Here is a 22,228-nt window from a genome sequence, read left to right as displayed (position 1 = left end):
TTGGCGGTAGAAATAGACATTGCGGTATTAAGCTCTGGTTTCCTAGAAAAGCGGTACCGTCATAAAGCGGCAGTAATACAGCGGTGAATGACGTCACTAGAACGTTGTCTATATAAACAAAATGTCGTGGTTTCTTAGGGAGCGGTATCAGACACCGTAACGTCAAAAAGCGGTGAAGCCATTTTTGTATTGTTTTAGCCGGACGAAGAAACGAAATGAGTTCCAACTCCAACTGGAGCAACGAGGACGACAAAATTTTAATAGATGTCGTACATATCCATGAGTGCGAGATGCTTGCGAGTACTACTTTACTTGTGCTCATTCACAAATCGTAGCTCCTCCACAAGGCATTCATTTAATTATAATGGATGAGCATTCAGGCAGTCCTCTACATGATGACGCTAATGTCATCGTCTAAACGATTGCTTTTAAATGAGCAAGGACAAATTACCTATATAATTAAATTCGCGAACGTATGTATGTATGTATGAATTATCTGTTAAATTAAATAATGTTGAATAAATAAAGCATAAATTGAAATATTATTGTATTGATTTAGGAATCTACTTAACAAGTACTCCCCACATAGGTTTTTCTGAGCTTATTGGATTTTTGTGCCTGTTGAATGGTTTGTAACTCAAATCATCTTTTATCGTAATCAAATAATACTGGTATTAGGCGAAACTATTTTCTGAATTTCTCATCATTGCTTTGTAGACAGACGGTGACGTACTAAAATCTCAAATACAACTTCTGTACCAGCTTTGATAAAATCATCTTTCTCTATACGACTATTTTCCTCTTCTGATGATAGCTCACACTCCAAGTAAATTATTTATGCTATACTTATGAAGGTCGTCTTTTGCTCTCCTGTATCAGATACGACTTGTTGGCCGTAACGGTGATGGAACTTTACACATGTCGTCACCGTAAAAACGGCCGCCTTTTTGCGTCCAAATATTGCGTCCGTCATTTCGCGTTACCGCTATTCTAGGAAACCAGAGCTTTACCTACCCAGTCAGACTCTCGAATACGAGAGACCTATTACCAATTAGTAGATACGTTTTCGTAACATATCTAAATTTTCTATCACATTTACTATTAGTGCATAATTTTTTTCTTAAATTTTATATTATGGCTTTTAGAACCTAAAAGAGTCTATGATAATGTGGCTAAAATTTTTGCCTCGTTTCAAGAGTAAGCATAGGCTGTGGATGGTATACAATGATAAAATACCTGCATCTGGTAGAAGGGCCGAGATCTATCGCAAGCAGCGAATCTCGTCCTATTGATGAGCACGCGGTCGTCGTACAAACTTTCATATTTCTCTCGCTCATTATCGCGCCACAAACGGTTTCGACGTTTCTGCTTTTCTTTTCTGTTTCTGCTGATACACTCATTGCTGAAAACATATTTAATATATAACATTCCATGAAATATATTGTAATTGGTTTAATTGTCTAGGTGGCGTAGTTATATTACGGTGTGACTGCAATGGTGCGGTCTCGGGTTCGATGCCAGCGCCGGGCAAAGTGATATGAGGTTTTTCTACGCACTATTAGCCCGAAGTCTGGAATTTGTGCCTGATATGGCAAACTGCTCGCTTCCTGTCAAATCATGGGACGGAATAAACACGACGAAAAGTTGTTGCGCCTCTGCCTACCTTTTCAGGGATAGAAAAAGGCGTGTGTGTGTTTTAAGATATTTATCTACCTAAAACTTGTATGATAGGTAATGGGTGTCCGTTACCTTTTTATCGATTTTTATCATTAAAAATGTCAATGACGCTGAGTGCAATGAAATAAGGAAAGGTGAAATAATTATATTATAATATAATGAATTTTTGCAATACCTCCATAGTTACGTAGGTCTGTTTGAAACCGGATATGTTACGCGAACTGATCCTGTAATGGACACTTACGTGGACCACTATGGTGGGTTTTATACCTTGTGTATGGCGATCTCTATCTGGGCGGATACATTTAATATTCTGTCACCAGCTACCAGTATGATTTGAATGTACTTACAAATTAAATGTGTAAGCAACTTTCACATAGCTCAGTTCAATTAAATATGTTAAGTATTAAATAAAAACATTTCGGTAGACACACCTATCATAATATATCTTACCTGAGTTTAATACGAGTAAAAATGTTGCCAACTCTTGTGTGATGCGCAATATTGACTGAGCTGAGTGCCATAACGATCTTAGAATAGATGGCATCGTCTGAAATGACAGGGACATTTACATTATTTGAACAGTACGATAACTTTATTAAGCGTTATAGTTATGATATATGTATGAATACAAATTAAACACAACGCTTTTTCGTTGTAAAATCAGTGTCTAAAAAAGCTTCTTTAAGGTGGCATGGTTAGAAAATGTGATCTTCGCTATACTTTTTGTTAATATGATTTGTACCAAAACTTACCGGGCTGAAGTTGGATTTTTCATCTTTCGGCGGGAAACAGACGCCTTGGTAGTCATGTATCCAGTTAAGTTCGAACACAGAGGCATTAAGCAGAGCGCCCATAGCCGTCGGGTACAGAGTGGCGAGATGCTCCGTGACGTCATCCTCGTCTTCAGATCTTTGTTCCTCCTCGGGCTTGTCTCTCGCGACGACCCACCCGCCCTCGTCGACCAACACACACGCCCAGGCCACGTTATCGCAGCGAGGCACACATTTATCCTCGTCTTCCTCTTCGCATATCTGTAGTAACAGGTAACTATTTTCCTTTACGTAGCGTTCACGGAAACTTACACGTAATGGTCAATAATTCTTTTGTTCAATGTGTTTTTAAGAAAACGTAGCAAACTGCTATGCGATATTGTATTTTAAGTATTAAATGTGCAGTGTGTACAATTTAAAATTAAAATATCGTCAAAACGCGCGTCATTTCTAGTATTGAAAACAAAGTGTGTACAATCACAGCTTTTAATTTGCAGTAGTAAGTATTTTATTATAGATAGGTACTTACCGGAAAACTTGTGACACTACTGAGCAAATCTATCAAATGCTTTGGATGCAGGTGGTAGCCGGCTACTCCGATGATGCCCTTGTCAGGGAAGCCCAGAGTTTTTGCAACGGTCAGCCATTGTGATCGCGTATCCAGCTGAAATTGGACATAGTATTGTAGCGCAGTTATTATTTTAATATCAAGCCTCTTTATGTATTGCGATGACAATGATCTGCCTTTAGTCGTTCATGTAAGAAGTCTGGTTATAAAAAAACTTCACCTGGTTGATATTAAAAAAATATACATAATTAATCAGGCCAACGACCTTCGTCTTTCAGCGTGCAGTACCTAGTACTTAAATTAAAATTTGGGTTTACTATAAGTATCACTTAATTAAGGATTTATGACAGTTCTTCATTTTTATCTTATTGTGTATTGTTAATTAATGTGATTTAGTATACTAATTATATGTATAAATTGTATCTATTAATATAATTTAAAAACAAATGAAATAGTTTGAAAAGACTGCTCTAAACTTTCTTCTTTTCCCATTTGATCAAATTCAAATTGAATTTGGACTTGGTTTAACATACTTTTACAAGTATTTTATTTAAAACATTTGGTATAGTTTTTCGGCTATCCTATCTCACATCAATTCTCCCTGGGGGGAGTAATTTTAACTGTAATGATGGAACGTCCTTCAAACATTGTGTTTCAGATAAACTTTAAAGATAACTGCGATCAGTTAAAATTGATTAACATCTTCCGACATTCAAATTATAGGGTTTACTTATGCGTGTAATTGCTGAATGTTGTTAGTGAATATCTAATCTATGATATTCAATAAATGCCAAAATCTGCGGATACACATCCTTACAAATGTCTCCTTAATTATCTACACTTTATCTTAATGCATTTCCTTTAATGTGTGCGTATTCTGTGTAATCGCCAATCGCTAGTAAAGCGACGATACTAGATTCTTAACACACTGCTAATTACTGATTTGTTTCTAAAAATAAATTACAATACAATTAGATTCGATGTAAAACGAAAATTCTTGTAGACACTATAGATTACATAGGTAACACTTACGGGTGGTGGATTCCTGAAGCTAGTACGTAGTTTCCGCACAGGTGTGATGGGTTTGTGGACAATGTAAGTGTCGGGGAGGGCAGAGGCGCGCCGGTACCACGGCTCGGACGGCGCGCGCGCCCACCACGAGCCCGCCGGCGGGTCCGCGTGCGTGCTCGTCGCGTGGTACGGTTGCCACCGAGTCAGACCACTCTCTGGATCATATGAATCAAAGTATCATTTGACAAGTTTCAACAATCAAATGTATTAAATATGCACCAACGAGCGAAGAAAAAAAAACGTGTTATTTCCTTTCAGAAAAGACTTGTTTTAACTGATCTCTGTTTTGATATTTTCAAGCAGAACAAATAATTTGAGAATTAAAAAACAATCAAAAAATTATTGATTTAGTAAATGATTGTGATGAAATATAATTATGATATTTACCACTAGCAAAGAACGCAGTGGTAGAACCTAATTCACACTTTGAGCAATCTCTATCTGTGTTAGTTTCTTCGTGCTCTTTCGCCCATTTGTCTGTAGCGAGGACTTCTTTGCAGAACCGCGCCATCAGTTCCTCGTTGCCTGGTAGCAATTGGTTTATTAAATTAGTAATATACATAACCTTTATGCGTTATTAGATATCATACGAGATTTTTTTTTTTTACTATCTTCTGGTAATTTATGTAGATAATATTATTACGTAACTATGAGAATTTTGTGCAATTACTTACTGAGTATTGTAATGTGATAAATTAATATTAGTCGATAAATCTAAACCGTCATACGTACATTGGTAAGTTTTCTTCAGTAAAGTGGGCGGGAATGGTGAAAATGTGTATTTTAGCTTTTGCATTGCGAAGTTAGGCTCGTCGCTGCGGCGTCTGATGAAGTGGAGCACTTCAGCTTCTCGGGAATCGAACGAGGGGTCTATGTGTCGGCAGTACAACCTGCAGGATGAGTTGAAAGTGCTTTAAGTACTTTAGGCACTATTAGTAATAAAGTCCTAGATGATATAAATTGTGTCCGTGTTCGCCCTCGTAGACAGAATAGGGCCCACTGTCTTTACCAAACATTCTCGACTTAATAAAGAGTAAAGTACAGTAGGTACTTAAATATACGTTCAGGCATTGCATAGATTATTATGAAACTGACAGTTGTGTGTTACGTATCTAAGTAACAAGTGGATAATGTCTTCCCGATGTCTTCATTTTATTACCCAACGTCAAATATTTATTATAATCTTTGCTGTTACCTCTCTACAAAGGAAAGGTAATAGGTTATTAATAATTTCTTTTAAAATTCGATGCAGTGATTATTAAATCATTATGATTTATTTTAGAAGTGTTTGGGAAATTTACGAACAGATAAGCGCACAAACATAATATGTAGGTATTTATTACCATGCAGATAAATAATAAGTGTCATAATCACCATATTATGTTAAGTGGACTCTAGTAAGACTTTTTATCCGGAAAAGCGTTTAAATACTCATACTTGTAAATACGGTTTTCTAGTTTTCACACTATCAAGGTTTATAGTTATAAGATAGAACACTTGACTCTTGCTAGAATTTTGCAGACTTGATATATTTGATGTACACTAAATCTGATTGATACGGAAAGGTTAGGCTGCCTGGATCGACTAGGTTTTTTCACAGTACTTCCGATGATTTGCTCGAATTTCACAAAACTAATATTGAGCAGTGACGTTACTTTGTCAAAACTGATATCAGCTATCCAAATGAGCTTTTGTTCGCGGCTTCGCCCACATGATCGACTTTTCAGGGATAAAAGTACCGCTATATATTTTTCTGGGATTAAAATAGTCTATAGAACTCAGCAGTAATGTAGCTTCTTATAAGTGAAAAAGAATCAAAATAAGTTTACTAGGTAGTTCCTGAGATTTGAGCTTTCAAACAAAAAAGAATATGTCCTTTCCAAGGTCTTAAACCATCTCCACGTCAAATTTCAACAAAATCCGTTCAATAGTTTTTGAGTATATCGCGTTTAGAGAGACAGACGCCGCGGAGGACTTTGTTTAATAAATTGATGTAAGGAGACTCTTACAAATTCATGTCGCTTAAAGCGGTTTTTAGGTTATAGGTGTGAAACGTACCAGTCAGGGTGCACGGCGTATTCCGTCTTCGAAAGGGACTTGAGTGCTTCCTCAGCTATTTCCTTAGTAAATTTTCCTTCTGGAACGGCGTGGTGACGGTTATGCTGCGGCAGAACAACCACCGCTGTGTAATGGTCAAGAACTCTCTTCCAGTGGTACTCCCTGAGCTCTAAAGTTGCACGCAGCCCATCCTCGAATATATTCTTACCGTACAGTGTCATCTTCCCTTTTTCTTTATTAATTACCAGCGATTTTCTGAACTGTGGATCAAATGAGCATTATTTTTAAGCCCATCTTGGCCTAAATAAACTTTCAGTATACTTAAGTAAATCGAGTAGTGCGATTGGCTATTGTTAAAAGGTTACATATATAGTTTGTTACCAGCTATTACTACTCTATATAAAAAAGTAAAAATAAATCCAACTTTTGGAATGGCGCGTCTTTTCATGGAAGATTCAAAGATAATGCCTATAATATACAAGTGGAGTCCAAAGAATGTTGTACTCTGGAATTTGTGTGTTTTTTGACATTAGCTTCCATGGCACAGTAGCTGAAAGTCTGAATTTGAAAGGCAACGAGTTAGATCCTCGTATCAAGACTTGAATGAATATTATGACCGAAAATTCCTTGCAGTTTGGGTATACTCACGCCAGAAATTTAGTATTATAGTGGGAGTCTCTACGTTATTATATGTCTCACTCCCTATGTTATTATGTGTATTTACAATATTTCCACAGTTTAATAATATTGTTTATAAGTTGCAAGCTATTATAAAAATTATCACTTTATTAACAGTATATGATTTGACTTGTTTATACCTACCTCTAGCCATTCTGCCGGGTAGTGCCGTGGTTTGTGGCTCATGCCGGGTTGTTCTAAATCGAGAAAGTCCACGGTCCTATAGCCTGGTTTTAAAATATCGCCATCGAACTGTAAAAAAATTTTAGAAAAAAATATTAAATAATTGTGTTGAAAATCCATGAGGAACACAAACAGAACGTACTTAAATCAACCATAGAGTAACATATTACGTAAGAAAATTATCTTGTATATTAATTAACAAAAAGCTAGACATATTAGGGATCAGTCTGTATATATCCGATTCCAATAGGCCGGGATAACTGTGTTGACTGTTGAGGTGTCTCCGTCAGTCGACATTCTATTGGACCCCCCTCCACTTACCATCAGGTGCTGTGGGGTCACTACGACGTGCTCGGATAAAAAAACCTGATATCACCTATACACGTCAAGTTATAAACATTTTTTCTCACTTAAAATGTAAACCTTTTTAGTTTGTGATGAAAAGTAATAACAGGTATATAAAAGTTAGGAGATTTAAAGTTTTAGATTTGTTCAGCTGTTTTTATTCCACTGGTGCTAGGTTTCTCATATGTATGAGTCCGCCTGGTACTTATCTGGTACCTACGTACCACCGAAATGTCTATTTCTGCCGCCAAGCAGCAGTGTAGTCACGACGAAGGACATTGTAGGCAGTGTGACTACTGGACATAATAAGGCTTAACATCACATGTCTTAGGATGGCGAGCGCAGTGGTAAACAATACTTTGTAATTTAAGGCGTTGGATGTTATTTCTACTGTTTATGGACGGTCGTATCGCTTATCATCAGGCGAACGGCAAGCTCGTCTCGTCATTCAAAGCAATAAAAAAAATACTGTAGACTTACTACAGGTTTCACATTGTCGTGCAGTACTATGTTCCCACGATGGTCCACTATGAGCAACGACCCGCCAGCACCGATCTGAAGTTAATCACAGTCAGTAAGTATATTTTTTACAGGAAACGGTGCAATTATGAACGGACTTATTTGCTCGTTTGTCACGTCGTCAATAAAAAATTAAAGAATAGCTATGTGACGTCATCTTTAATTTTATTTTCAACTAGCTTTTGCTCGCGGCTCCGCCCGCGTTATAAAGTTTTTCAGGCTAAAGTTTTCCATTATAAAAGTAGTAGTTTCCCGGGAGCCTATGTTCTTCCCAGGGTTTCAAACTGTCTCCATACCAAATTTTATCTTAATACGTTGGGTAGTTTTTGAGTTTAAGACGTTCAGGCAAACGGATGCAGCGGGGGGATTTTGTTTTATAATATATTTTTTAGAACTTTTTTAAAGAGGAATAATCCCGTCATACATCATTGTTGCATAACTTTAACTGTTTACGCAGCGCACGCAACGGAAGCACTCAAAACTAATAAATTGTCCCTGTATTTGTAACATGTTTCATTACTGCTCCGCTCCTATTGGTCATAGCGTGATGATATACAGCCTATAGCACCCCACAAATAAAGGGCTATCCAACGCAAAAAGAATTTTTCAGTTTGGACCGATAGTTCCTAAGATTAGTAAACAAATATAATGAGAAAGCTTCGAACTGCTAAGCTATCGGGAGTTACACGTGTCATTGTGAGTCAACCATAAATGATAGACATATGCTGTCCTGGGATATTTTTTATATAATTTTAAGGAGAACATTTCCGTCATACATGATTTCTGTGTAGTATTAACCATTAAGGTTGCACACGCGACGGAAGCTTAAAAAATGGAGTAACTTCTCCCGTTTTCCCAACATTTCCCTTCACTGCTCTGCTCCTATTAATTGTAGCGTGATGAAAAGTATACTATAACCAGCTCAGGAGTATGAAAATAATTGTACCAAGTTTCGTTAAAATCCGTCGAGTAGTTTTTGTTTCTATAACGGTTATACAGACAGACAGACAAAATTTTTACTAATTGCATTTTTGGCATCAGTATCGATCCCTAATCACCCCCTGATAGTTATTTTGGAAATATATTTCATGTACAGAATTGACCTCTCTACAGATTTATTATAAGTATATAGATAGATAGATAGAAGATAAAGGAAAATAGATATAGATAGATAGATAGAAGATAGATTAACTACACATGGGCGCTGTGATGGGAGTGCACGGGGACGTACGAGATAAATCACAAAGAAATAAGGCACTGAATGACATTAGGAACTATCGACCACAGATGTTTTATGATTATTTAGCATATTATGCAATTTTATTTTATTTGAAAATCACTACATCATCACTACATAGTATAAAACAAAGTCGCTTTCTCTGTCCCTATGTCCCTTTGTATGCTTAAATCTTTAAAACTACGCAACGGATTTTGATGCGGTTTTTTTAATAGATAGAGTGATTCAAGAGGAAGGTTTATATGTATAATAACATCCATTAAATAGTGGAGAAATACTGTTATTTTGTTATGTTATACCTGTGCGAAGCCAGAGCGGGCCCCTATGTTTTTATATACAACGTTCACAGTTTTTCTGTAGTGTATTTAGTATCAGCGTTGCACCCGTGCGAAACCGGGGCGGGTCGCTAGTAAAATATAAATAAAATATTATTATGTAGTACCTAATTATAGTGTGTAGATGCAGATGCACCACCCTAAAAGAAATTTTGGTGGCACCCATGTAACTACATATAACATACGAGCCAAGAATTATTTTTGATGGACTCTGAAAATTTACTGCCATTATATATTTTTAAATCAAATATCAATCCGGACGTACGTCGTAAACCACATCTGACTCATTATAGGTATTAATAAAATATTTTGTAGCGCTGTAAGCCATAATCCAATAAGTATTAAGATAAAGATGAAGGTAATTGAATATCACAATTACAAACTGTATTTTACGTGTAGGTAATTGCTTTGTTTATTAAATTCTTTAATAATCTTCTACGAATAAATAATCACATGATTAGTACTATATTTGCTTATTTCGTCAAAGCTAAATACTTTAACAACAGTTATTTTAAAATGATGATTTAAAAACTCCCGAAACTCTGGCGTTGTTTTTGTACGCTTTTAAAATAATGAGTTACTGTTGAGGACAGTCTGATCTGAACTTCTAGCCTTAAGGTGGGAATACTTTACAGATGACAGCAGGCAATTTTGCTGGTGGTAGGATATATTTTATATCCGCCCAGACAGCGACCAACCCGCCATTGTGGCCCACGTAAGTTTGTCGCGTCTGCGTATATTCGGTTCCAATAGGCCGACATAATTGTGTCGACTGCCGAGGGGTCATCATCTCTCGTCAGTCGACACTCTATCACCTCACTCCACTTACCATCAGGAGCAGTAGGATCACCTAACCGTACTAATATAAAAAGAAAGTAGGTACATTATTCTGCAGTGGCGAAACGTCCATACAGCCCGATTCCTACCGGCTTACCTTTTAGGTTTATCTTACATTTTATTTTCTGTTAAATTGGTTGTGATATGTTAACAAAAGTATTTTTTTTGCACCGGGTTACCTTTTGAAAAATTTAACCCTTCGCCACTGTTATTCTGTAATTTCTTTGTTTTTCCGACAACCGCATCTTGCATCGCATTCAACTGGTTTTACATTTCTATCGTTTATTTGAATAATTATCGCAAAAGTAACAGCGACAATAGAAGAAAATTCACTTCACTATTTGAATAGTATTTAAAGTTAAGTTAAACCAAAAAAACTTTTATAAAAACAAAAGTAAACTGATGTTACATTAACAGGCATCAGTATACGTAATAAATATGTTGCAAATCAAATAGGCGTGGATAATGATGATGAATACATTTTTTGCGATTTGTTTTGATCTGACCTTATTGGATAATACTAAGCCGAGGACAGATTAATGGCAATTCATTTTGGACATGATAAATTATAGCATATGAAGGGCATTTACTAAAATAAATAGTAAATGCTACATACACACCTTGCTACAATCACGTTTACTGTTGGTTTATATAATTATGGCTTATTTTAATCTCAAATTGTTGCTGAGAAACATCACACTGTGTTATTATCAAAATGACATTTGTTTTAGTAACGCCAGTAACTTTAGAATTTTTCGGTTTCATAGTAACAATTGTTTATAGTGTTACTGACCAACAATTAGACGGCGTTAGCGCGATTAGTAAATTAAAGAACAATTCTATTTCTATTTTGATACATCAAATTTTAGCAATAAACAACAAGTTTTTGTGTCATGTAGGATTGTAGGACAGTCTGCCACATAAGTAGCTAAACAAAATTTCAAATCGCTGTTAAACGTTTGTGTCCGTATCAACAGTACTTTTTTCTTCAATAAAATAAATTTCAAAGTTGTTACTTTATTTTAGACTAGCTTCCGCTCGCAGCTTCGCCCGCGTGGATTTCGGACTTCAAAAATGGAGGAGGTGCTCAATTTGTCGGGATGTTTTTTTAAGTATGGTGGTATGCAGGTGGTCCGATTGTCCTGTCAGGGTCTGATGATGGGATCCTGGTGAAATCGAAGGAAGCTTATAGCATGATTCAGTATTCACGCGTGATGGCTTATTATTAGCGTATTTCATGTATAACTTTGGTGTTTCTATACCGATTTCTATGATTCTTTTTTATGGAATATTTAATAATGTTAACTTTTTTACTTAGGGATGACTGAGAGTGTTATAAACGTAAGAGTAATCAAATATAATGAGAAAGCTTCGAACTGCTAAGCTATCGGGAGTTACACGTGTTATTGTGAGTCAACCATAAAAGATAGACATATGCTGTCGTGGGATATTTTTTACATAATTTTAAGGAGAACATTTCCGTCATACATGATTTCTGCGTAGCTTTAACCATTAAGGTTGCACACGCGACGGAAGCTTAAAAAATGGAGTAACTTCTCCCGTTTTCCCAACATTTCCCTTCACTGCTCTGCTCCTATTAATTGTAGCGTGATGAAAAGTATACTATAACCAGCACAGGAGTACGACAAATAATTGTACCAAGTTTCGTTAAAATCCGTCGAGTAGTTTTTGTTTCTATAACGGTTATACAGACAGACAGACAGACAGACAGACAGACAGACAGAAAGACAGACAGACAGACAAAAATTTTACTAATTGCATTTTTGGCATCAGTATCGATCCCTAATCACCCCCTGATAGTTATTTTGGAAATATATTTCATGTACAGAATTGACCTCTCTACAGATTTATTATAAGTATAGATAAAAAAATATATATTTCGTTTGAAGTTAATGTATAAAAGCGTTTAGAAGTTTATTTTTTTTGTTTTTATTTAATAAGCTTAGTAATATTTTACGACCATGTCTCTAAGCGTTAAATAAATTTAGCTACTTTTGTAGCTGACAGTAATATGTGTAAATCGACTGATTGATTATAATAATTACCTATAATAATGAAATACCGTGAAAAGATTGCTATCAAAGGAATTTAAGTATATTAAGACGGATATGATATTATTAGAAAACTCTACAAGTACATAATATGTATAAAAAAATATTTATTAACATTTGTCTCCTGTTAATATACCAATGTTGGTAAAAATCTATATTTCTTACACTATTATATGAAGCTACGAGTTGTGGTAATGGAGTTTTTCCAGTGATGTCCTTCTGAACGTTTTCTTGAATAAAAAATAGGTATGGATATATTCGGAAATAATGTTATTTGAATTGCGGTGAAATTAGCTATGGAGATATTTTGAGACCCTGGAAAAAATATAGGCTACTTTATATCCCGGGAAAACAGGACTTTCATCTTGGAAAACTTTTTCACGCCGGCGAAACCGCGAGTGAAAGCTAGTGATAAACAATGGAAAAACATATTGAAATATTATAAAATATTTACCAAAAGAACAATGTTTATTAAGACGGTCCCCTGTAAAATCATACGTTATGATTTCCAACTTAATGCGTAGGAGCCATCGGAACAAAATTTGTTTAATTATAACCTTTTACTTATAAAAAAGGTTGCACGTCATGCAATATTGCATATGCAATAAAGATTCTTATCTTTACTAGTTAGTGTGATTAAATGCATATTGTGAAGAGCTAAGCGTTTTAGAGCGTATGTATTAATATGATACGGACTAGGTTTGGTGATATTTGCATTGGACTGGATAACAATCAATTTGTAAAAAACAGGAAATTGTTTATCGCTTGCTTAAAATGGACAAATCGTGTGACGTCAATATCTATAATACTATCTAGGTACACTAATATCGATATATAGCTCTCGTATTTCTTTGGAAAATATTCTAGTACCTACGTAGTTTCAATTACCATTACTTTAGTCAAACCCCAAGTTTGTACATTTGAAATACTTAACATGAAATGAAACAAAGTTAAGCAGAATGAGTGATGTCATTTTACACTTATTTGCACGAATGTCTTTCATTTATTTTTTTAATATAATAAGGTTGATAATAGGTAGATCGCCAGATGGCCAATTTTCGTATTTCATAAATCGTAATGACACGAGGCACCCTTTGGCCTCTAGCTATTGTACTAAATCAATGCATTTTATCTACGTTTGATAAACGATTTTAATTCATGAGCTGGAGTAGTGTTGTCTAATCGCGACCAGTAATATTAATCCTGTGTTTACCTGATGATAAGGTAGCATCAATTTCAGATGATCGATGGGTATATCGATCCCAGCCACGCCGAGCAGCCGATTTACGGGGTACTGCGAAAATGCACGCATATTAATTAATGTTAGCGGAAGATATTTAAAAAATAATGGTCCATACCGTTCGTGTAGATTTCCTCTTCTTTTCCTGAAATGTAAACGTTATCAATATAGTATTATCAAATATAATTATTGATTAAAATAATAATAATAAACGCCACGTTGGCTTACCTCGTCAAGTTCTTTTGTTATATTCTGTAAATTAAAATGTCTGTTATTGAACTATAATTATCTCAATGTCGAATATTCGCGTAAATATAAGAAGTAATTACAATTTTAGTTAATAATATTCATAACTTTGATTACATCGTGATATCTCACCTCAACTGTGATAGAATCGAAAACTGGAACCGATACACTTATTTCAAGTCTATAGTTTATATCCTGGCCTTCGTAATAATAGCCTTTTGCGTCCTGCAACCATGTTATTATTGTCGTGTTATGTTATACGTGTATTTTTTTTAAGTATTAGCTAATTATTTTACTAATATTTAGATTTCCTATTACATCTAGGTTTCTTGTAAGGTTTTGGCTGGGTAGGTCACACACAGTCTATTGTTGTCGTCAAGCAACATTATGCAATATGCATACATGTAGCACAACTGCTTGAGGGACATCGTAGCCAATGTAATCACTTGGCTAAAAGACTTATCACATAAAGTTGTATAAAAATATTTTTGAAATAAACTAAATAACATACAGATTGAAATAAAAATCAATAATAAAAGTGTTTGATAATACAGTAACATGACTCATTGTATCTAGATAACAGCAAGAGGGTAGATAAGTGATTGTAACTGTTGCGGGATAAAATACTGGTGGAACATCAACTTTATTGTCTTTTTTGTATTCATAAAACAGTAAAGCGCGATATTTCTTTTCCTATTTTATATGAAACACGAATGTGCTTATCATCGTGCATTTGGCATGCAGTAAAAGCGTAAATCAAATCATAATAATCATTAATTATAACATTAAAATGATTGTTCAAACATTCAATTTTTTTATTTGTAAAAATCTACTCACTGTCACAGCACTGACTAGTAATTTTATAAGTCTTAAATCAGTGTGAACACTCATGATAGAAGCAGTGTCCCGTTTTTACTTGAATTGTGTTTAAATGCATTCCTCTACAGGACGATAGAACGAGCCACAAGTTACATATCTACCCACGAATTTAAATTGTAGGCATTCCTAGAGAAGACTTTCTCTAACAGTCCTGTTTTGCAGCATATGTATGCTTCAATATTGCGACATTTACATTTGTTTCTCGGTTTGCCCGATGAGCCACACATTTCATACAAAAAAGGTTCAGTCGTAAAGTTGTTTGTGTAGAGATGTACTCACGAAATCAACTTGGTACATATAATCTTTATACATTTGAGGTGGACTGAGCAGTTTATGTTTATCTTTCCTAAGTTCGTCGTATCGAAACCGCTGCTCTTCGTTTTCCTTCTGTTTCCAATGGTATTCGCTTCTTCTTGGATCCTACACATAAATTTATAAAACTGAACAAAATGTACAATTCAAATCGTATAATTCGGCTTTAACGTATAAAAGTCTTTTACCTCAACATGAGCGTATACGTCACTGTATACTCTGAGTCTTTCCTTTCTCTGTGCTACGAGAGGCCTTTCGAGGACTCTAAGGATCCGCATGACTTGCTCCGTGACGTCAGAGTGGGTAATGAGCTCGGCAAAATATCCATCCCTGTCGCAACTCAACCAGTCCGCATTAGCCTTGGTGTTGTCACGGAGACCATAGATATCGTGAAGCCAAAGGACAAACAGTCTGTAGACAAATCATTTATTATAAAATAAAAAAAATATAGTTATTTATTTCTAGTTTCCTCCACGTTCACATTCGTGAATTAGTAACGGTTTCATCACAAAACGATGTTTACTGATAGATTAACGAGAAACTAGTTATTTTGTTTTACTAAATGTATTAGCAATTAGATGTAAATAAATGTACATACCTGATGTCGTTTTTGGGGTCTAAGTATTGCATCAATCGAGTGAAGTTTTCGTACATGCTGTCGGTGAGTAACACGATGGCCTGCTGGCATGAATGCGGCCGGTCTCGAGTGTCGCGTTGCTTCTTCAGCAGGTCTACTGAGTATCGGAGTACCGAGTCCATATCCGTCAAATTGGTGAGCGGGAAAAACTTTAGGGCTGCCATCATTGCTGCTGAGTTTACGTGATTAGCCTACAATATGTTTAATATAATTTTTGTGTTAGCTTTTTGCAATAACATTTAGTCAATATTTAAGTAATATTTCGACCGAATATCAACTCATTGCTGTAGTCAGCAGGTGTTTAAAATCATGCTAGCTCACTGTAAATACATTATTCACTCTCTTTCTTCTAATGGGTAATATATTTTAAAATAATACAACGTATACCCAGCTCATTCGTTTGCTATGAACATAAGCGTGATACGGCGATAGAATCGCTCCATAATGTTATCACGGGACTGATATATACCTGAGTTTAACCGAGTGTAGGTGCAATAGTTGTAGCTAAGCTAGGCGACATAAGAGAGACTTGCTGTGGTACACAATATGTGTTGTAAGAATCTCATATCAAAACATGTCGATTATAAAGATTTATACTAATCATTTCTGAACAGTTATGGCATTTTAGATTTCAACTATATTGATTATATTTCGCTAAAACGCTTATTATTAACACTTCATAAGAGATTGCCTCGGTTGCATAGTTGTATTCTGGGTTCTAATCCCAGGTCGGTTAAAATGATATTGGGTTTTTCTATTCAAAGTTTATTGTATATACCGATCTCACATTCAACGAAATAAGGGTAAGTACTACAAAAAGAAGAGGTACTGGTATGCACCGATATGTCATAGGCGGCGAATCATAAGAGGACCTTTACGTTATTTCCTACTTGTAGGGGTTGAAAGGGGCCTTCTTTATTTGTCAGCTTACATTGTTTTCTATCACTAGGACTGCATTAGACATATCAATGAGTACAGTCTAGTAGAAACTTATGCAAAATACCGAGACACGTTGCTTTCCTCGACAGTCGTTATAATTATGTTTGTCTTACTGGTTACACCGGAACTCGTCAGAACAAGCGCTATAGAATTTTCAATCTCATCTGTGACTTCGATGCACACTGATAAAACTAACCGGTACTAATTTTTCGTTGAAGCAACTGATAGGAGACTGTATGACAACATTGAAGCGCAACACGTTCACTTGATCGTCATCCGTGAGTGCGCTGAGAAGAGCTAAGGTGAACTCCTCAGCGATCACTTGGTTGGAGGAGTTATCCATGGAGCCTGAGGCGTCCAGGAGAATGAGAACGTCCCTCGGCGCGCCTTCTGCGTTCACGTACCATGGACGCAAGCGGCAGTCGTACACGTCTCCTGTGTCAAGTTCCAACTTGTACATGTCCTTCCACAGTGCAGCTGTAACACAATGCTGAGGGTGAAAACGCTTCCATATACAAATGAGTTTTATAGGAGTCCCTCTCTCATGATTTCTCTAGAATCGAACCAATAAATATAAAAATAAAACATAAGTTATAATTTATGATCGATCATAAGTTAATATGCTAGAGAAGATTGCATTAAAAATACTAACTAAGTAGTTATAAACAAGCTCTATAATATCTCTATTTAATAGTGTATAAAGTATTGCTGGCGGGAACGAGCAAATACACGATAAATATTTTTATTGAATAATTAGCCCTTCCCCACCTGCAATTTCTTACACCATAGGTGTAGCTAGGTACAGGGGAACCAGGTGAATTGCATGGTGACCACTCCTACGATAAACATTTTCCAGATAGTTGATCCTGGTACTGGTGTTTTCTCCCAGGGTGAAGGATCAACATCGGTACCACGAAATTCTGAGCACGCGGGCATGTGGGCAGTCTAGTACCAATTTTAAAAACTACAAAATTATACAAATTTGCTATTATAGGGACATGGAAGTCGTTTTCTTACTTTGGGCCACAGGCCATCATTGTGAAATGATGAGTTACACTATGTCTTATGCCTAATGCAATAAAGATAATATTTTGATGTTTATTTTTCACTGTTTGCTGCTAATAAGTATTTTTAACGCAGTCCAGTTTTTGTTTCATCTAATAGTATATTTTATTATCAATTATTTGCTTTGTTTGCTCCGTTGATATTCACAAATAATGATGACTGTGGTAAGTGACTAGCCCTTCAGAATAAGAACTAAAAGTAGTTATTAATCTAGCGGTGCTTGGCGATTGATGTCATCTATGCATAGATTCCCATTGCGCATGAACTCGACTCACTCTCATGTGTTGAGCCACGGTTATTAAGTACTAAGTGTTCATTTAATAATTTTACTGTACAAATAATAAAAGAGTCGTAGTCTGTAATGATGTCATATTTGAAATAATAAATCTGTAGAGAGGTCAATTCTGTACATGAAATATATTTCAAAAATAACTATCAGGGGGTGATTAGGGATCGATACTGATGCCAAAAATGCAATTAGTAAAATTTTTGTCTGTCTGTCTGTCTGTCTGTCTGTCTGTCTGTCTGTTTGTATAACCGTTATAGAAACAAAAACTACTCGACGGATTTTAACGAAACTTGGTACAATTATTTTTCATACTCCTGTGCTGGTTATAGTATACTTTTCATCACGCTACAATTAATAGGAGCAGAGCAGTGAAGGGAAATGTTGGGAAAACGGGAGAAGTTACTCCATGCTTACTAATCTTAGGAACTATCGGTCCAAACTGAAAAATTCTTTTTGCGTTGGATAGCCCTTTATTTGTGGATTGCTATAGGCTATATATCATCACGCTATACCCAATAGGAGCGGAGCAGCAATGGCTAATCTCTGGAACTACCGGTCCAAACTGAAAAATTCTTTTTGCGTTGGATAGCCCTTTGTTCGTGGAGTGCTCTAAGTTATATATCATCACGCTATGACCAATAGGAGCGGAGCAGTAATGGCTAATCTTAGGAACTACCAGTTTGAACTGAAAAATTCGTTTTGTGTTGGATAGCCCTTTATTTGTGGGGTGCTATAGGCTGTATATCATCACGCTATGACCAATAGGAGCGGAGCAGTAATGGAACATGTTACAAATACGGGGACAATTTATTCGTTTTGAGAGCTTCCGTTGCGTGCGCTGCGTAAACGGTTAAAGTTATGCAACAATGATGTATGTCGGGATTATTCCTCTTAAAAAGTTCTAAAAAAATATATTATAAAACGAAGTCCCCCGCTGCATCCGTTTGCCTGAACGTCTTAAACTCAAAAACTACCCAACGTATTAAGATAAAATTTGGTATGGAGACAGTTTGAAACCCTGGGAAGAACATAGGCTCCCGGGAAACTACTACTTTTATAATGGAAAACTTTAGCCTGAAAAACTTTATAACGCGGGCGGAGCCGCGAGCAAAAGCTAGTATTTGAAATAATACTGAATTCATAATTTACCCTAACGCTTATTATTAAAAAAAAACAATCTGAGTAAAAGATGTTTCGAAGTAAATAAAATTGAGAATACTTACCAGGATAATGCCGTAAAAATCCAGCAGCGCTACAAAAATACTGAAATTCTGTTGTGGCATCTTGGGCATAGTTTTTTTGGAACGTAGACAGCAAACCCTGAGACCAATACAGATGATTGATAACCCGAGGATCTAAAACATACAAATAGGGTATTCTAAGATTGAATATTTGGAAATATACGAGTATCTTAAATAAACATTTCACAAATTGTAACAATATTCTAGTCTATTTTTGTGATGTTGTCTGGGTTTTGGGTGAATATGAGGCTGGTTGGGGCCCTCTGGCTTTTGGTATACTTTCTCAGTTAAATTTACCGGTTTTATACAGATATGAAAAGTAATTTTTGAGGCCAGGCCTACCTGACATTTTCATTTCGCAGTTTAACGACTGCTACAAAATGTACCAATTATAAATAAAATATTTTGTAAATTATGCATACCTCGTAATGTGTATTAATAACGAGAACTGGTTCGAGACAGAGTAACCATGGGATATTCTTTTTTCAAGTTCCTAGTCAATTTTATTTCACAATTAAAACCATTTAATAATTATTTATTTGGGAGTATAAATTTAAGTGTGGCTTTTGTATTTCGTCAGCTGATACATTTATGTGACGAGTAGCATTAAATCAGTTGTAAACAGGCCCTAAAAGCAATTACCTACTTTTTGACATAAGTATATTTTTTAACTAATCATGTAATATACTATTTAAGTAATTAAATAAAAAAAAAACTATTCAAATATTTGTTTCTATAATTTTTTATAAATATCGTATTTTGAACGATAGAACAATCAATAATGATTATTTAACTATAACATTTCTTCTTTAGGATCTAATAATGACTATTACATTGTATAAAATTGAATCAAAAAGATAATATTTCGTAAGATTCTACCGTTATAACTATTTGAAAAGTTTCTGTTGTAAAACGTTCTACATATAAGGCTTTATAATAATATTTTAATTACCCGATCTAGTACCACAGACCGAGAGTAAGTAAGATAATTATGGTATAACTTTGTGAAGAGATTTTAATAAAAGTAAATATTTAAGTAAATTACTACACGTTGATTGTTCTTATTGATTTGAAGACGGAACGAGAAAATAAAATGTAGTTGGGTCTGAATCAACCGGAATATAATATTTACTTGAAAATGTATTCTTTGTTAACATTTTACGGTTCCCTTTCCTGAATATGGTATAAATATTTTAACATGTTAAATATAAAATAATTACCGCAAGGGAATACTTCACGCGCTACGTAGACACTGGTCCTATCCAGCGACACTTGCGCGTCGAAATGGGGATTATGTTTTAAGCTCACTTTCTCCAAACTGCTGCAGTTAAGAGGGAGTTGAGTATCTTTCGCTTCGTCAGGTACAACATCTGGTTTCTTTACCTGGTCCAAATCCTATTGAAAAATCATATAAGTAGGCACTTTATACGTAAAACCTCTTATAATCAATCACGTCATGCCATGATACTTCATTTTATCTTTATTAAAATGTAAATTAGACTATTTTTCTATAAAACCCTATTTTTTTTTGTTAATTCAACTTGAATTCAGCAAAAATGATACCCAATATAAAATATCATGACTACTTTAAAAATTATATTATCATGCTTTAAAAATCTTATTAGAACGGGGAAGAACACATGCAAATTAAAAGAGTAGATACTTACAACGCTGTCATCAAAAACATATTCGCCAGGTGGTGGCTTGGTGTTTTTAGCCAGCTCTTCAGCTTTCCTCATTATGTTCTCTGCAGCCTTGACTCGCTTCAGCAGTAACTCCTCGAGATCCCCCGCCATCTTGTTCACGATCGCGGTTCCGTTACGTACTTCTATTTTTATGTCCGAAAAGCCTTTCAATATTTCTTCACGTCGTACCACTCGCCTGTCATTGTCTAATAGTTTCTCTGATATTCTAATCGCCCAATCTTGTATTCTGTTGTTGCGAAAGATCAGTGTGAATATTCAAACATATGAAAATAAGAATTGACAACACTTCATTATGAAACCAAAATACCGAGAAATTGTGGAAATATTTTAGTGAACAGAGAACTTGCACTTATTAATAGGGCTACTTACAATTCGGGCGGAATCATTTTGGGTGGAGATTTTGATTTTTTTGGCGCCACCGGTGGCGTTATTTTAACTTGCGTAACGTTCGTAATCTTAATTGGAACTACTTCTGTTTTATGTTTGATCACTTCTGACAACACTTCTTCATGTTTTTCAAGTTTTTTTTTCACTTCCGCCAGCGTTTTGTTAAGTGGTGAAGATTTTAATTGTAACGATTTTATTGAAGAAATAAATAGAATGAACGTAAAGAAGACAAGGTCCATGTTGTTTTAGTAAATGTTGATGGGGTATGTCAGTGCGGACCCGCGTGTGCCGCGCGATGGTGTTGCAGTGGCATTGGGCGGGCGGAGTGATCCGTGCAGACTCCGCCGCGGCGCGCCTGGCGCCCGCTGCCGACGTCCTGGCGCCACGGCGGCACCGACCCGCCGCCTCCTTGTCCACCGTCCCTATCAAAACGAGAACTGTCATTCCCCTCGACCCGGAATGACCTATTTTCTCTTTCAAGAGTATCCGTTTTTTTTTATTTATTTATTAATGAACAAAGAGTCATATAACAAACATTACGACAACATTGGTGAGAAATATCATGTTATAGACCAATAGTTCCCTACCTGTATTACATACAAACAAAATATTTAAAGCATTTTCGAAGGTAGTTGAAAAAATACTAAGTAAGTACATATATCTGATATCCTATGGATATATGTTACAATGTTTATTATAACTCTAGATTACAATATAAGTATTTATTGTACTTATGATGTATTTTATAATATGAAATTATGAATGCAAGTATTATACAAGCATGCTTTGTATCGTTGAAATACTTAGAAATAATTTATTTCCCTTGTATTCTGGGTGGCAATGTAGGTATAATTATGAGTATGCAACCTTTGAGGTTGCCGGTTCAATTATTGGGTCGGGTAAAGTGATATTAGTTTTACTACTCATTATCAGC

At 35.6% G+C, this 22,228-nt stretch overlaps 1 protein-coding gene across 1 annotated transcript; it reads right to left on the bottom strand.

The window, feature by feature from the left end:
• Nucleotides 1–1,236: 1,236 nt before the first annotated feature.
• On the bottom strand, nt 1,237–21,699 carry LOC115442746 (voltage-dependent calcium channel subunit alpha-2/delta-4; the record flags this gene model as incomplete). Its single annotated transcript, XM_037436348.1, is given in 22 exon segments — nt 1,237–1,402; nt 2,131–2,227; nt 2,433–2,711; nt 2,980–3,114; nt 4,051–4,244; nt 4,477–4,614; nt 4,822–4,979; nt 6,148–6,407; nt 6,970–7,077; nt 7,834–7,908; nt 13,567–13,647; nt 13,712–13,738; nt 13,822–13,845; nt 13,972–14,064; nt 14,998–15,138; nt 15,219–15,441; nt 15,629–15,858; nt 16,803–17,083; nt 19,184–19,315; nt 20,422–20,596; nt 20,869–21,133; nt 21,277–21,699. Coding segments are annotated over 22 exon segments (3,539 nt in total), but the record flags the coding sequence as incomplete, so codon positions are not given.
• Nucleotides 21,700–22,228: the final 529 nt, after the last annotated feature.

Source organism: Manduca sexta, chromosome 8, assembly GCF_014839805.1.
Source record: "Manduca sexta isolate Smith_Timp_Sample1 chromosome 8, JHU_Msex_v1.0, whole genome shotgun sequence".
Taxonomy (NCBI): domain Eukaryota; kingdom Metazoa; phylum Arthropoda; class Insecta; order Lepidoptera; family Sphingidae; genus Manduca; species Manduca sexta.
This window is presented reverse-complemented; position numbering and strand designations above follow the sequence as displayed.